Source organism: Chrysemys picta, chromosome 20, assembly GCF_011386835.1.
Source record: "Chrysemys picta bellii isolate R12L10 chromosome 20, ASM1138683v2, whole genome shotgun sequence".
In the NCBI taxonomy this organism is placed as follows: Eukaryota; Metazoa; Chordata; order Testudines; family Emydidae; genus Chrysemys; species Chrysemys picta.
Window position 1 is genome coordinate 9,904,930 of NC_088810.1, and position 16,918 is coordinate 9,921,847.

Below are 16,918 nucleotides of genomic sequence, written 5' to 3' on the forward strand. Positions count from 1 at the left end.
TAGGGCTGGGAGTCAGGACTCCTAGGTTCTACCCTGTCTCTGGGAGAGGAGTGAGGTCTAGTGGTTAGAGCATGGGGGCTGGGAGCCAGGACTCCTGGGTTCTCATCTGGCTCTCGGAGAAGAGTGGGGTCTAATGGGTTACAGCGGGGACGCTGGAAGCCAGGACTCCTGGGTTCTGTTCCTAGCTCGGTGAGGGAGTGGGGTCTAGTGGTTAGAGCAGTAGGTCTGGGACTTAGGACTCCTGGGATCTATCCCCCAGTCTGCCATGGACCCACATTGCCACCTCCCCTTTCTGTGCCTTTGTTTACGCTCCCGGCCTTTGTCTGCCCCAGGTAATTACACTATGAATTCTCCAGGGTGCGGAGCTCTCCCACGGGGCTCAGCACAACGGAGCCTTGGGGCATTGTTGCAATAGAAATAATAGTTTCTGCACAGCCGATGTTTTGTTGTGAAACCATCTGGGTTACACACATGCAGCACATGTGCCTCGTCCACCACACAGAGAGGACCTGGAAAGTGAAGTTACCTAACAGTACAGCTCTAGCTCACATCTTCCCACAATGAGGTATTCAACCTTAACTCTGCCTCCACAAACTTAACTTTCCCCCTCAACCTTAACTCTGTCCCCTCAACCTTATGTCTACTCCCTCAACTTTAACTACTTTGCCTCAAAGGTAACACTGCCTCTTAACCTTAACTCCACCCCTTAAACCTTAATGCTGCCCACTCAATCTTCCCTTTGCACACCCTTAACTCTGCCCCCCCATAGCATGGGGTGGTAGTGGGGCATGTACCAAGTGGGGTCCATGGCAGAGGGAGCAGTGGGGGATGTACCAAATGGAATCCATAGTGGAGGGGCACTGGGGGAAGTATCAAGTGGGGTCCATAGAGGGGAAGGGTAATGGAGGACATACCAAATGGGGTTCATGGCAGAGGGGGGCAGTGAGGAATGTACCAAATGGGATCCTGTGACAAAGTGAGGTTTTTCACCTTGTTATGTTGCATGTAAGTCCTTCTGTCCTGTACTAATACTGTGTGTGCCTCAGTTTCCCTGTGTGCTGCAGTTTCCCTTTATGGTGGGAATTGGGTGCATGACTTTTGCTGAGGCTCTCAGGGAAGGTGAGGCTGCCCAGCTGCCGGCAAGTAAGGTATGTCTGATGCCCTTCGTAACCTGAGACTGAGGAGGGGGAGGCGACCAGGTGACACTTTGCTTGGGATGCAGGACAAAGACCAGAGGAGGAGAATGGGCGTGTTGGAGGCCAGGCAGCGGGGTCCAGGGCAGTCTGCTGTGGGGGACTGGAAGAGGGGGAGTCCAGGGCGTCTGGCCTGGGTTCCCCCAAGATGGACTTGGCTGAAAGTCACTGATTTCTGTGCTAACAAGCTCTGTCCTACGCTATGTACCTGTCGACTAATAAACCTTCTGTGTTACATGCTGGCTGAGAGTCACGGCTGGCCACGGAGTTGGGGTGCAGGGCTCTTTGGCTTCCCCAGGGGTCCCGCCCAGGCGGACTCACTGTGGGAAGCACATGGTGAGAACAGGGATGCTGAATGCGCCAACAGTGTGCTCAGAGAGAGGCTCGACCCGTCCTTCTTGGGGACCAACGCCACAGGAGAGGCTCAAGGGCTGGAGAACGGCTGAATCTCCCCTAAAGCCAGCATGACTGTGACCTCTCTCTCCAGGACTTAGGCAATTTTCCCTGTGACTCTGAATGGGGAACACCTGATGGGGAGGTTGGCTCCCGTCTCCACCCGGTGGACGGGCAGGTTAGTGAGCCCAGGCCGGTTGGAAAACAGCTGCTGGTCCGAACTAGCACCTCTTTGACCTCTGCCTGCTGGCAGGGCCTGCTCCAGGCACCAGCCGACCAAGCACGTGCTTGGGGTGGCACCTTGGAAGGGGCGGCCAATCTTGGGGTGGCGGGGGGCGCTTGGGGTTTTTTGTTTTTTTGGTTCGGTGGGGCGGCGCTCGAGGTTGTTTGTTTGTTTTTGTTTCAGTGACGCGGCACTGGGGGGGGGGCAGGGGCTTCGGCGATGCGCGCTGGGGCGAGGGTTGGCGCAGCGCGGCGCTTGGGGGTTTGGGCGGTCCGGTGCGATGCTCGGGAGTGGATTTGGGTGGCCCGGCGCGGCCCAGTGCTCGGGGGGGGGGGTGGAGGGGGTTTCGGCAGCCCGGCGCATCTCTGGGGCGGAGGTGGGGGGTTTGGTGGCGCCGCGCGGCACTCGGGAGGGGGTGGGGGTTTGGGCGGCCCGGCGTGTCGCTGCGGGGAGGGCGGGGGTTTCAGGAGCACAGCGTGGCACTCGGGGGGGGCGGGGGGTTCGGCAGCGCGGTGTGTTGCTCGGGGGGGCGGGGTGTTACGGCGTGGCGGCGCTCTTTTTTTTTGCCTGTTACTGCAAAAAAGTTAGAGCCGGCCCTGGGCAGGGTTAGCTGTGCAGAGAGGGGGATTGGTTCCAGTGAGGGGCCGGCTCCTGTCTCAGGGAAGAGATCTGCCAAGGGATCATCTCTCTGCTTCTCCCACAACCAGTATCAGCCTCTCCCTTTCACAGTACAGCTCCATCATGTTGACGTGGTGCACTCGGTGGCTGTGAGCCCAGTTAGACAGTTTCACCACGTAGTTCACCTCATTTACCTGCCTGGTGACCTTGAAGGGCCCGTCCCAGGCAGCTGGCAGCTTGTTCTTCCTCACGGGGATGAGAAGCATCACCTGGTCCCCGATGGCATAGGAGCGGGCACGTGCTGAGCAGTTGTACCAGACCTTCTGCTTCTCTTGGGCCCTGCTAGGTTTCCCCTGGCCAAGCCCATGAGCTCAGCGAGCTTTTCCTGGAAAGTCAGTATGTATTCCACCACCGATCCTCCATCAGGAGAGGCCTTCCCCTCCCATTCGTCCCTCACCAAGCCATGGGGTCCCCTCACTCTCCTCCCGTACAGCAACTTGAATGGGGAAAACCCTGTGGATTCCTGGGGCACTTCCCTGTATGCGAATAGCAGGGTGGGGTAAATATTTGTCCCAGTCCGGCGGGTGCTGGTTCATAAAGGTCTTCAGCATCAACTTTAGAGTCCCATTGAACCTCTCCACCAGCCCGTTGGACTGAGGGGGATACGCCGAGGTCCAGGTGTGCTGGACACCACAATGGAGCAAGGTTAACATGAAGTTGAACCCCTGGTCTGTAAGGATCTGCTTGGGGAACTCCACTCTGCTGAAGGTGGTCAGCAGTGCGTCTGCCTGTGTCTGCCTCGAGAGAGGACAGAGCCACTGCCTCAGGGTAGCGAGTAGCTAAATCTACCCCCACCAGAATGTATTTCTTCTCTGTCCCAGTTGTCTCACTATGTCCACGGCCACCTTCTGAAAAGGCTCCTCTATGACAGGCAGGGGCCTGAAGGCTGCTTTACCCTTATCCTGGACCTTCCCCACCCTCTGGTAGGAGTCACAGGACCTGGAGTACTGTTGGACGGAGTCAAAGACCCCAGGTCAGTAGAAGTTCTGCCTGATGAACTGGATTCCCTAGTGTCTCAAGAGCGGGATATTGCGGGCCAGGTACAGTAGCCTGCGGCGGTACTTCTGGGGGACCACCAGCTGTCTCCTGATCCCCCATGGGTCCACTTCCCCTGGGGGAGCCCATTCCCGGTACAGGAATCCCTTCTCCCGTAGGAATCTTTCCCGGCAGCCTTCCCCCAGGGGCTTCATGGCACTGGGGCCAGCAAGTTCCCTCAGCTTCTCTAAAGAGGGATCCTTCTGCAGCTCGGCCTGGAATTCAGCAGCTGAAGAGGGGAGTGAAACCAGTTGCCTCTTGCTGCCTGCGGTCACAGCCCTCCAGACTGGATCACTGGGACTCGGTCTCTTTTGGCGGAGAGCCGAGAGCCACCATCTTGAGCTGGGCCACCCTCTGACCAGGCGTCTCTGTCACCCTTTTAGCTGCTTCCTCCGGTCCTGGGGCCTCTTCACCTCTGGACAAGGCAGCCCTGGTTGGCAGCTGACCCACCCTGGCTGCAGTTCCCCACACTCAGCTGGGGTCTCCGATCCCCCTGGGCTCAGTTTTGCCTCTGCTGTCCCAGCATCAGAGCCAGCGTGAGCCACCTGCCCCGTGTGCAGGGGGGTGAGAAGTATCTCTCTGCCCCACTCAGCTCCAGGGCTCTGGTTACAGACAGGCAGGTATCCTGAGCCTAGCAGCTCCTCCTCCCTGCCAGCCAGATCATTTGCATTTTCACTCACCACTTCAGTCTCAGACAATTGTTTCCCTTGAATCCTTGGCCATTACAGGAGCAGGGCCTGGATCCTGTCCCAAAGAGACACAGTCATCCCCCAACAGGACGTCACAGCCGATACCTTGGAGAACCCCAACTACCAGCCAGCCCGACCCCTCCTGGGTCTGCACAGGGATCCAGGCCATAGGCAGGGCGAGGGGCTTCATCCCTGGGACCTTCACCCAGGTCACACAGCCCCTCAGCATCTGCGGCTGCACCACCCGGGGCCTGACAACAGTTCTCTCTGTCCCAGGGTCTCGCCACCCCAGGAATGTCTCCCCATTGACCACCTTCCGCTCCCACTGGGGGTCTGAGGGGCCTGAGCCCAGGAGAGTCTGCGCAGACATATATGCTGGGGCCAGGTGTGAGAGCCAGTCTGCCCCCCACCCATCTGGCTAAACAGCTATATGGCCTTGGGACCCAGGAAGGGGGCTAGACACCAGAGCCTTTCTGTAGGGCCAGCCTGGTTCCAATTGCCAACCTCCCGAAGACTGCGAGACGGGCATCTTTACCGCACCCCTCCTTAACCTGGGGCAGCAATTTAGTGTCGAGGTTCCCAGCGGAATTGGCACCTTGGGGTCTGTTGGGGTTACTATGCCTGCCTGAGCCAGAGTTCTTCCATGTTTTAACTCTGTTCTTCCATGTTTAACTCTGATCGGCCTTAACAGCCAAGGACAGGAATTGGAATGTGTAAATAGCCAGTTAGCAATTACGACCTTGCTCATTTCAGGTACCAAACGATAATGATGAGGTTTGCATGTTTCTAGCTGGGGAAGGGGTAATAAACTAAGGGTAAACAGGACCAAATAACTGTTTAGAGAGAAGTTACTAACAAGCTAGATTTATAGCCCTAGAATGATTTAGTTGCTTAAATGTATAAACATGCCTTTGATAGAGAGGGGAGGGGGAGTAAAGGGGGTGGTGTGGTAGAGAGGGGGAGAGGGGGGGCTTAGTTGTAAAATGTATAAAGAAGAGAGAAACTGTTTTTTGCTGGTGTGCTCGATTTGAGACTTGCCTGTCTCCTTGCACCACTTTGAGATCTCAAATAAACTTTGATTGTTTCTCCACCCCGGTATGTTTATTGGCGTGAAGCACTCCGGGCACCGAATCTCACTGTTGCTGTCCTCGGGCCCCTGTTCCGGCAACAGGTCCATCCCCCCTCATCCCTGGACGGGTCCTTCTGCCTCTCAGCTCAGCCATCGCCAGTTCCTGCTGCCTCTGTCTCTCCTGCTGTTCTGCCTCATGCCTTCCCTTTTCTCTCATGGTCCTCTGACTCCTTCGATCTCAGCTCCAATTCCATCCGTCTCAGATCCACCGATAAGGAACCCGGTGGAGACCCCCTGCTGGTCGGGGACATGGGTCTCCGGGTCACCCAGCTGTTCCCAGCCTCCCTCACGGCCCCAGCTGGGTCAGGAACCGATGTGGGCCCTGGTGTTGCCTGGCTGCTCCCAGCCTCTCTCACGGCCGCAGCTGGGTCAGGAACCGATGTGGGCCCTGGTGTTGCCTGGCTGCTCCCAGCCTCTCTCGCGGCCGCAGCTGGGTCAGGAACCGATGTGGGCCCTGGTGTTGCCTGGCTGCTCCCAGCCACTCTCACGGCCCCAGCTGGGTCAGGAACCGATGTGGGCCCTGGTGTTGCCTGGCTGCTCCCAGCCTCTCTCGCGGCCGCAGCTGGGTCTGGAACCGATGTGGGCCCTGGTGTTGCCTGGCTGCTCCCAGCCTCTCTCGCGGCCGCAGCTGGGTCAGGACCTGGCTCCTTAGAGCGATTCTTCTCTTCCAACTGAGCAATCAGCTGTGCCTTGGTGAGCTTTCCAATGCGCAGCCCTCTCTCTGCACAGCTCCACAAGGTCCTTCTTAAGGAGATGCTTATAGGCCATCTCCACGCTGTTCCCAAGTTGTCACAGACTCACAGCTCCCCATGATCCCTGGGAGGAACCCCTTCAGTGCGACAGCCCTTCTAGGGGGTCCACTCTCTCTCGGGGTTAAACTGTAGCTCCTCCACCTCCTGGAACCGCACCTCTCTGAGCCTTCAGCACGCCCACCTCTCACTAATCCCCCTTAGTTTTACTGGTCCCCAGTCACTTACTGCAGGATGCTCAGTTCATCCCACTTCTGCCACCAGTTGTTACGGAGTCACAGGACCAATGCTCTGGAACTGCTCCATACGAAGTCAGTCAGGACTCTGGTTACTCGAGGGGATGAAGAATTTTGCCCTGGCATATATTCATGATATCTGTGTTTTTAGCCAGCTCTGGGAGGACCATGTTTCCCAGGTTAAACAAATGCTGGACCAGCTCCGGGATGCAGGACTGACTATAAAAGCTGAGAAGTGCAAGATGGGGATAGCAGAGGTGTCATACCTGAGTGACTGGCCCGATCCCCAGTCTAAGAAACAGGTCCAGACCTTTATTGGGATGGCGGGGCACTACCGGAGGTTCGTGCCCCACTTTCGCTCCATAGCCGCCCCCATCACTGAGCTATGTAAGAAAGATGAGCCAGGCAAGGTGGTCTGGACTGAGCAGTGCCAAAGGGCTCGCTGTGCTCTGAAGGAGGCGCTGGTCAGGGATCCAGTGCTGGTAAACTCAGACTTTGACAAGCCCTTCATGGTGTTCACTGATGCCTCAGACACAGGGCTGGGCGCGGTGCTGATGCAGGTTAATGAGAAGGAGGAGAGACATCCCATCGTGCACCTGAGCAAGAAGCTGCTTCCCCGGGAGCTTCAGGATTATGACATGGAGGTGGTCCATGTGAAGGGGAGTGCCAACGTTATAGCAGATGCTTTGTCCCGGAGAGGGGGGCCGGAACTTCCCCAGGCCACTGGCTAAAGTGGCCCCGCTCAGTTCAGTCTCGGAGAGGGGAGACAGAGAGATGTGACACAGTGGGGTTTTATTCACCTTGTTATGTTGCATGTAAGTCTTACTGTCCTATACTAATGCTGTGTGCGCCTCAGTTTCCCTGTGTGCTGCACCAATGCCTAGGTGGTGGGGATTGGGTATGTGACTTTTGCTGAGGCCCTCAGGGCAAGGGACGTGTACCAAGTGGGGTCCATAGCAGAGGGGGGGGCAATGGGGGATGTAGCATATGGGGTCAATAGCAGGGGGGAATAGTGGGGCATTTACCAAGTGAGGGCCATAGAGGGGGAGGGTAGTGAGGGGACATACCAAGTGGGGTCCATAGCAGAGGGAGGCAGTGGGAGCATGTATCAAGTGGGGGCCATAGTGAAGGGGGGCAATCAAGGACTGTTCAATAATTGGGGGGGAGGCATCTTCTGTGCCTAGCTGAGGAGGCAGGAGTTGCTGGGCAGAGGCTCATGGGAAGGATTCTAGTGGGGTGGGGGCACGTAGAGGCCAGAATTTTAGCATCTGGTACTTCACAGCCCCAAGCAGCCCCAGATCAGCAGGGATATATTACAGGTCACGGTACTCATGGGCTTGTATCACTGATAAATATAGCTGGGGGAAAGAGGGGTCAGGGTTCGTGTTCTGGTTTAGAGCATCTTAAACAAGTCACTCCACCTTTTCAGGGGGGAGGGATAGCTCAGTGGTTTGAGCATTGGCCTGCTAAACCCAGGGTTGTGAGTTCAATCCTTGATGGGGCCATTTAGGGATCTGGGGCAAAAATATGTCTGGGGATTGGTCCTGCTCTGAGCAGGGGGTTGGACTAGATGACCTCCTGAGGTCCCTTCCAACCCTGAGATTCTATGATTCTATGAAACCCAGCGAGAAATGCCACCTGCTGGGGGGGGCAAGGGAGGGTCCAACGTACATGATGGATACCAGATCCCGGTGGTTGGGTGCATGACATATCCATCCGAGAGCCCAGCCTATTGGAAAATGGAAGGCCAAGACCCAGTGCACCCAGGTGGGTGATGCAAAGGGCCTGGAGCATAGCCTTGTGTGACATTTCACCCTGAAAGCCCTCCCACTTGCAGGGGTCAAACAGGGCCAGTCCCCCATTTTAAGCAACGTTTTGAAGGTGGCCCTCTGACTGTGGGGCTTGGGCAGGATCAGAGCCAACGATCCGTAGAAGGAAAAGGCCCCAGGTCTCATTCCCCACTTTGTCAGCCAGACAGCCCCCCTCCCTAGGGCTGGATCAGAGCCGGCGCCCCCTAGAGGGAAAAGGCCCCGTGCCCCATTCCCCACCCCCCTGAGCCAGCCAGTCCCTGCCTGGGGCCAGAGACTATAAACGCTGCCCTATTCAAGCGGGCTTTGCAGAGCAGCCAGGCAGGAGAGGTGAGTTCCAGATGATTTATTGCGTCTCGGTCGCTCCTGAACCCGGCTCCAGGCTGGGGTCGGTAATTACCCCCTTTGCCCCACCTGGCCCCAGTCCCAGCCCCCGGGGCCATCACTTCCCCGCGATGGTCTCCTGGATCCAGTCTAGGTATTTGCAGATGTTGGTGTAGACCCCAGGCTTGTTGGGCTGGGCGCAGGGGTGATCTCCCCAGGAAACCAGGCCCTGCGGCTTCCCGTTACAGACCAGGGGCCCGCCGGAGTCACCCTGCGGAGATGTCACAGAAAAGTCACAGGTCAGCCACGGTATGCGGGGCCACAGAGACAGCCAGGCCACACCACGGAGACCCAGCCAGGCCACGCAGAGCCACGGAGATGCAGCCACACCACGCTATGGAGAGGTAGCCATGCCACGCCATGTAGAGCCACAGAGACGCAGCCACGCCATGGAGAGCCAGGAGATGCAGTCAAAGCGTGCCACGCGGCACTGTGGAAAGGCAGCCACGCCCCACGGGGCCACGAAGCAGCAGCTGCCCCACGCAGAGCCACGGAGATGCAACCACACCATGCTATGGAGACAGCCCCACTGTGCCATGCAGAGCCACAGAGACACAGCCACATGGAGCCACGGCACACCATGGAGCCACGGCACACCATGGAGCCACTGCCATGCCAGTGTCCCCAAACCTCGTTCTCCATCTGCCCATGGGATGGCCCCAGGAGAAGCCCCCCTCACCTGGCAGGAGTCTTTGCCCCCCTCCAGCACCCCAGCGCAGAGCATGTTCTCAGTCACTTTCTCGGGGTACGCATCCTGGCAGATGGTATTGGAGAGAATCTCGACGTCCAAGCACTGGGGAACATCAGGGTACGTCTCTGGAAGGGAAGGGGTGACAGTTTCCCACAAGGGCTGGCCAAGGCCGTGGGGGAGGGAGGGTAGCATGCCCCTCAATCCCGACCCACAGCCCCCTGCTATCCCAGCCCTGCCACCCCCCAGCTCTGCTGGTGCCCCTCACTCCCAAGCCGCAGCCCCTGCTAGCCCAGCCCTGGGCTCCCCCCCACCCAGCTCTGCCAGTGCCCCTCCCTCCTGACCCACAGCCCCTGCTATCCCACAGCAGGACTGGGGTCTGCTACCATCGGGGCTGGTGGTGGTGCCCCATCCCATCACGGTGCAGTGGGTCCCTTCTGGGGGGCAGACGTCAGTCAGTGCCAGGGGCTGCACGTAGTCAGTGTAGACGGCCGGGGGTGACAGGCGGAGCAGCATGATGTCATTCTCGTAGTCCCGGCTGCCAGCGCTGGGGGCGCGGAATCCGGGGTGGGGGATGATTTCCTGGGCGGCGGCGAACTGCTCGTTCCCCGAGCTCGTTCCACGGCTGTGCTCCCCTAGGCGCATCTGGATGTGACTAAGGACAGAGGACAGAGAGTCCTGGGCTGCCGGCCAGGCCCAGCCCAAACACCTCTCAGGCCCCAGAGTCCACCCCAGCCCCCCAGCCTTCCAACCCCCAGGCTCCCCAGCCCCCCAACACCCAGCCCCTGCAAACCCCAGGCTCCCCAGCCCCCACAACACCCAGCCCCCGCAGCTCCCAGAGTCCTCCCCAGCCCCTGCAACCCCCAGGTTTCCCAGCCCCCCAACACCCAGGCCCCAGAGTCCTCCCCAGCCCCCACAACACCCAGCTCCCCCAGCCCACCCAGGCCCCACAGCTCCCCCAGGCCCTAGGGTGACCAGGTGTCCGGTTTTCGACTGGAACCCCCAGTCGAAAAGGGACCCTGGTGGCTCTGGTCAACACCGCGGACTGGGCCGTTAAAAGTCCGGTCAGCGGTGCTGCGGGGCTAAGGCAGGCTAGTCCCTGCCTGTCCTGGCTCCGCACTGCAGGTCCGGCTCCTAGGCGGAGGGGCCATGGGGCTCCGCACGCTACTCTCACCCCAAGCACCGGCTCCGCACTCCCATTGGTTGCAGTTCCCAGCCAATGGGAGCTGGGAGGGCGGTGCCTGCGGGCGAGAGCCGCCTGCCGTGTCTCCACCTACGAGTTGGACCTGCTGGCAGCTGCTGAGGCCCCCCCAAACCCAGAGCCCCCTCCTGCACTCCAAAACCCTCATCCCCGGCCCCACCCCAGAGCCTGCACCCCCAGACAGAGCCCTCGCCCCCTCCCACACCCCAACCTCCTGCCCCAGCCCAGTGAAAGTGAGTGAGGGTGCGGGAGAGCGAGCCACCGAGGGAGGGGGCTTGTAGTGAGCGCAGGGCAGGGCCTCAGGGAAGGGGCGGGGCTAGGATGTTTGGTTTTGTGCGATTAGAAAGTTGGCAACCCAACCAGGTCCCCCAGCCCCTCCCAGCCCCCCAAAACCCCCATGCCTCAGAGTCCACCCCAGCCCCTGCAACAACGAGGCCCACAGCCCCCCAGGCCCCACAGCCCCCCCAGGCTCCCTTCAGACCCTGCAGCCCCCGGAACTCTGCAGACCCCGCAGCCAACCCCACAGCTCCCGAGACCCTGAAGCTCCCTCAGGCCTTACAGCTCCCCAAACCCTGCAGCTTCTCTCCAGCTCAGACTCAGCCCTGCCACTGACCCCAGTGATCCCCCCCCAGCTCCACAACTCCCCCTCCAGCTCTCTCTCAGCCCTCCCACTGACCCCACTGATCCCCCCTCCCCCTCCCCCTCCCCCCCAGCTCCACAACTCCCCCTCTGACTCAGCCCCCCACTGACCCCACTGATCCCCCCCTCCCCCCGGCTCCAAAACTCCCCCTCCAGCTCTCGCTCAGCCCTCCCACTGACCCCACTGATCCCCCATCCCCCTCCCCCCCAGCTCCACAACTCCCCCTCTGACTCAGCCCCCCCACTGACCCCACTGATCCCCCCGGCTCCAAAACTCCCCCACCTACCTCCCTAGCAACCTAACTTCCGACTGACCCACGTACCAACCTCCCTCCCTCCCTAACAACCTACCTTCCCACTGACCCACATACCAACCTACTTCCCTACCCAACAACCTCCCTACCCTCTTACCTTCCTACCAAACTTACCTTCCGACTGACCCACCTACCAACCTGTCTACCTACCCACCAACCTCCCTACCCACCTATCTCCCTACCCTCTTACCTCCCTACCAAGCTATCTTCCAACTGACCCACCTACGTGCCCACTTACCATCTATCTATCTATCTATCTATCTATCTATCTATCTATCTATCTATCTATCTATCTCCATACACCCCATCTATCTATCTATCTATCTATCTATCTATCTATCTATCTATCTATCTATCCCCATACACCCCTATCTATCTATCTATCTATCTATCTATCTATCTATCTATCCCTGTACACACCTGAAAAATCTATGTATCATCTCTCCATCCCCATACATACTGTGTATGGGGCTGGTAGAGGGATGATGGGTGGGTAGGGGGCTGGCTGTGTAGGGGCTGGTAGATGGATGCTGGCTGTCTATGGGGCTGGCTGTGTATGGGCTGGCAGAGGGATGCTGGGTGTCTATGGGGCTGGCTGTGTAGGGGCTGGCAGAGGGGTGATGGGTGTCTATGGGGCTGGCTGTGTAGGGGTGGCAGAGGGATGCTGGGTGTCTATGGGGCTGGCTGTGTATGGGCTGGCAGAGGGATGCTGGGTGTCTATGGGGCTGGCTGTGTAGGGGTGGCAGAGGGATGCTGGGTGTCTATGGGGCTGGCTGTGTAGGGCTGGCAGAGGGATGATGGGTGTCTATGGGGCTGGCTGTATACGGGGCTGGCAGAGGGATGCTGGGTGTCTATGGGGCTGGCTGTGTAGGGCTGGCAGAGGGATGCTGGGTGTCTATGGGGCTGGCTGTGTAGGGACTGGCAGAGGGATGCTGGGTGTCTATGGGGCTGGCTGTGTAGGGACTGGCAGAGGGATGCTGGGTGTCTATGGGGCTGGCTGTGTAGGGGCTGGCAGAGGGATGCTGGGTGTCTATGGGGCTGGCTGTGTAGGGACTGGCAGAGGGATGCTGGGTGTCTATGGGGCTGGCTGTGTAGGGGTGGCAGAGGGATGCTGGGTGTCTATGGGGCTGGCTGTGTAGGGACTGGCAGAGGGATGCTGGGTGTCTATGGGGCTGGCTGTGTAGGGACTGGCAGAAGGATGCTGGGTGTCTATGGGGCTGGCTGTGTAGGGGCTGGCAGAGGGGTGATGGGTGTCTATGGGGCTGGCTGTGTAGGGGTGGCAGAGGGATGCTGGGTGTCTATGGGGCTGGCTGTGTAGGGGTGGCAGAGGGATGCTGGGTGTCTATGGGGCTGGCTGTGTAGGGGCTGGCAGAGGGGTGATGGGTGTCTATGGGGCTGGCTGTGTAGGGGCTGGCAGAGGGATGCTGGGTGTCTATGGGGCTGGCTGTGTTGGGGCTGGCAGAGGGGTGATGGGTGTCTATGGGGCTGGCTGTGTAGGGGTGGCAGAGGGGTGATGGGTGTCTATGGGGCTGGCTGTGTAGGGGCTGGCAGAGGGATGCTGGGTGTCTATGGGGCTGGCTGTGTATGGGGCCGGGTAGCCAGCTCTCCTGCGTCCGTTGGGTTGTTACTGTAGCCCCAGGAGCACTGTTCTGAGGCGTGGGTTCAATCCCGGCTGAAAGCTGCATAGAGAATTGATGGTTACATTGGGGTGTCCTGAGCTGAGCCTCTGCGCAGAGCAGTTCCCCCAACCTGCCCACCCAGGCCCCGCTCCCTTGGCCCCGCCTCCTTCCCCCAGCCCCACCCCTCTGTCTTGACCCCACCTCATCTTGCAGTGGGCGGCAGTGAGCACCCAGTTCTGGTTCAGTAGGATGCCGGAGCAGTAGTGTTGGTCAAAGTAGTAGAGGAGAACCAGCCAGGGGTGCCCCAACTCTGGGCACTCGGTACCCCCAATGATCCGATCTTCTCGGGGGGAGGCTGCAGGGTGGGAGAGGCAGAGATCAGTGGGGGGGTGGGGATGGCAACGGAGCTACGGCCCATTGACCCCAGCTGGGATCTGGCCCCATTGACTCCAATGGAGCTACGGCCCATTGACCCCCTGCTGGGATCTGGTCCCATTGACTCCAATGGAGCTACGGCCCATTGACCCCAGCTGGGATCTGGCCCCATTGACTGGGAGTACACAGGCACAGGGGATCACACACACACACACACACACTCAACCACCCATAGAGCAATGACACATACCTACATGCAGACACCCATACACACGGGTACGAACACACATACAGCACCGCACACCGGTTAGCACACAGTCGGATGCAGGCCCCCTGCTCCTATGTATGTGCTCATATAAACCCACACAGACATATGCAGCCCCCCCCAGCAGTACACACACACAGGAGAGCTGGCACATTCCCTCTACACCTGCTCCTCACTACACACACCTATGTAAACACACAGCCGTGCTTACACACACGGATTGAAAACACACAGTTACACATTTATGCAAACACATAAACACACAGCATTACCCACACCTATGCAACACACACTATATAAACACACCCACCCACCCTTTACAGAGAAAGGACACATGCACCTTGCACAGCTCACCCATCCACACACAAACATGCACACACAGACTGGCATGACACACCAATATGCACGCTCATAAGTGCACACACAACACTTGCACATGCACACACATGACACCCCCACAACTCTGCACACACACATACATGTGTACACACACGTACTCACACGTACACACACAAAAGCAACAAGGAGTCTGGTGGCACCTTAAGTGAGGTTTTTTACCCACGAAAGCTTATTCCCCAATAAATCTGTTAGTCTGTAAGGTGCCACTGGACTCCTTGTTGTTTTTGTGGGTACAGACTAACACAGCTACCCCCTGATACTATACACACACTCACACGCACACAGCCATGCATACACACACGTACTCATACCTACATACCCACACTCACACGCACACAGACGTGTACACACACGTACTCACACCTATATACCCACACTCACACACAAACAGACATGCGTACACACACGTACTCACACCTACATACACACACTCACATGCACACAGACGTGTACACACACGTACTCACACCTACATACACACTCACACAGACATGCACACACACACGTAATCACACATACATACCCACACTCACACGCACACAGACACACGTACGCACACGTACTCACGCCTACATATGCACACTCACATGCACACAGACATGCGTACGCACATGTACTCACACCTACATACACACTCACACGCATACAGGCATGCATATGCACACGTACTCACACCTACATACACACACTCACACGCACACAGACATGCATGCACACACGTGCTCACACCTATATATGCACACTCACACGCACACAGACATGCGTACACACATGTACTCACACCTACATACACTCACATGCACACAGACATGCGTACACACATGTACTCACACCTACATACCCACACTCACACGCACACAGACATGTGTATGCACACATGCTCACACCTACATACGCACACTCACACGCACACAGACATGCGTACGCACACGTACTCACACCTACATACCCACACTCACACGCACACAGACGTGTACACACACGTACTCACACCTACATACCCACACTCACACGCACACAGACGTGTACACACACGTACTCACACCTATATACACACACTCACACGCACACAGACATGCGTACACACACGTGCTCACACCTATATACACACACTCACACACACATAGACATGCGTACACACACGTGCTCACACCTACATACACACACTCACACGCACACCCAGCCCCTCACCTGCAGGCAGCAGCAGAAGCAGCAGCAGCGCGAAGCCGGCCCGCTCCATGGCGTTCAGGGCAGCAGATGGTCCGGCTTGGACTTTCCCATGCGCTTTACGCCTGGGGCTGGGGGCTGGTGGTCAATGATTAATGGGTCATGAGGAAACAGCCGCCTTCCCCGGCCACCCACGATGCCCCAGCTTGTTTGGACACTGCAAAGGTCACACGGCAGGTGGCAAATTCTCACCCCCCTCCCCACCCCTCCCGCTGGGCATCCCTCGGAGGAAGTGCGCAGCCTCCGCTCTGAAGCTCACCTGGGCGGCACGTGCTCAGCCCATCCTCCCAACTGGCTCTTGAGCCAGCCAGGCCCCGCCCTGGGGCCGGATCAGAGCCGGTGCCCCCTGGAGGGGAAAGGCCCCGGGTCCTATTCCCACCCCCCTGAGACAGCCAGGCCCCCGCCCTGGGGCCGTATCAGAGCCGGTGCCCCCTGGAGGGGAAAGGCCCCGGGTCCTATTCCCACCCCCCTGAGCCAGCCAGGCCCCGCCCTGGGGCCGGATCAGAGCCGGTGCACCCTGGAGGGGAAAGGCCCCGGGTCCTATTCCCACCCCCCTGAGCCAGCCAGGCCCCTATCCTGGGGCCGGATCAGAGCCGGTGCCCCCTTGAGGAGAAAGGCCCCGGGTCCTATTCCCACCCCCCTGAGACAGCCAGGCCCCTGCCCTGGGGCCGTATCAGAGCCGGTGCCCCCTGGAGGGGAAAGGCCCCGGGTCCTATTCCCACCCCCCTGAGCCAGCCAGGCCCCGCCCTGGGGCCGGATCAGACCCGGTGCCCCCTAGAGGGGAAAGGCCCCGGGTCCTACTCCCACCCCCCGAGCCAGCCAGGCCCCCGCCCTGGGGCCGTATCAGAGCCGGTGCCCCCTGGAGGGGAAAGGCCCCGGGTCCTATTCCCACCCCCCTGAGCCAGCCAGGCCCCCGCCCTGGGGCCGTATCAGAGCCGGTGCACCCTGGAGGGGAAAGGCCCCGGGTCCTATTCCCCGCCCCCCTGAGTCAGCCAGTCCCCCACCCTGGGGCCAGATCAGAGCCGGTGCCCCCTAGAAGGGAAAGGCCCCGGGTCCTATTCCCACCCCCCCGAGCCAGCCAGGCCCCCGCCCTGGGGCCGGATCAGAGCCGGTGCACCCTGGAGGGGAAAGGCCCCGGGTCCTATTCCCACCCCGCCGAGCCAGCCAGTCCCCCGCCCTGGGGCCGGATCAGAGCCGGTGCACCCTGGAGGGGAAAGGCCCCGGGTCCTATTCCCGCCCCCCTGAGCCAGCCAGGCCCCTATCCTGGGGCTGGATCAGAGCTGGCGCCCCCTAGAGGGGAAAGACCCCATGTCCCATTCCGCCTCCCTGAGCCAGCCAGTCCCCTGCCCAGAAGCTGGATTGGAGCCGGGCCCCCCGGCACTGTGTACTTACGAAGCAGCACCCGGTTCTCAGAAGCCACGTCACTGCACAGCTATTCCGGAGCAGCTGTTCCCAGGGCTCCTTTGTCAACACGACCAAGGTCCTTCGCATTCCTCCTGCCTGGCACGGGGAGCCCCATCCCAGGCACCACAGGAGAGGCAGCCCAGTCCCTCCTCCAGGCCTCTCCACGGCTTGGCAGTGGATGGCACAGGGTGGGGAGCTGTGTCTCTGGGCTCTGCCATGTCTCCCCCATTCCATGGAGCCATATATTGGATTGGGGGGGAACCAGGACTC

General features: G+C 59.3%; 1 protein-coding gene across 1 annotated transcript; it reads right to left on the reverse strand.

Annotated features, from left to right (window-relative positions):
- Positions 1 to 8,464: 8,464 nt before the first annotated feature.
- Positions 8,465 to 16,708, reverse strand: LOC101953405 (trypsin-like). The gene is made up of 6 exons (XM_024113669.3): positions 16,637 to 16,708; positions 15,209 to 15,322; positions 13,180 to 13,333; positions 9,592 to 9,860; positions 9,197 to 9,333; positions 8,465 to 8,728 (listed from the first exon to the last, which is right to left on the reverse strand). Exons 2-6 carry the CDS (start codon positions 15,255 to 15,257, stop codon positions 8,576 to 8,578), a joined length of 762 nt encoding a protein of 253 aa, XP_023969437.2. The 5' UTR covers positions 15,258 to 15,322; positions 16,637 to 16,708; the 3' UTR covers positions 8,465 to 8,575.
- Between the last annotated feature and the right edge of the window lie 210 nt (positions 16,709 to 16,918).

What these genes read in the sequence shown, in the direction of transcription:
- LOC101953405 (XM_024113669.3), bottom strand. Translation starts at nt 15,257, where the DNA reads ATGGAGCGGGCCGGCTTCGCGCTGCTGCTGCTTCTGCTGCTGCCTGCA. An exon ending in CACCACCACCAGCCCCGATG is followed by an intron (nt 9,334 to 9,591) that starts GTAGCAGACCCC and finishes CTTCCCTTCCAG; the next exon opens with AGACGTACCCTGATGTTCCC. An exon ending in GGGGCAAAGACTCCTGCCAG is followed by an intron (nt 8,729 to 9,196) that starts GTGAGGGGGGCT and finishes ACATCTCCGCAG; the next exon opens with GGTGACTCCGGCGGGCCCCT.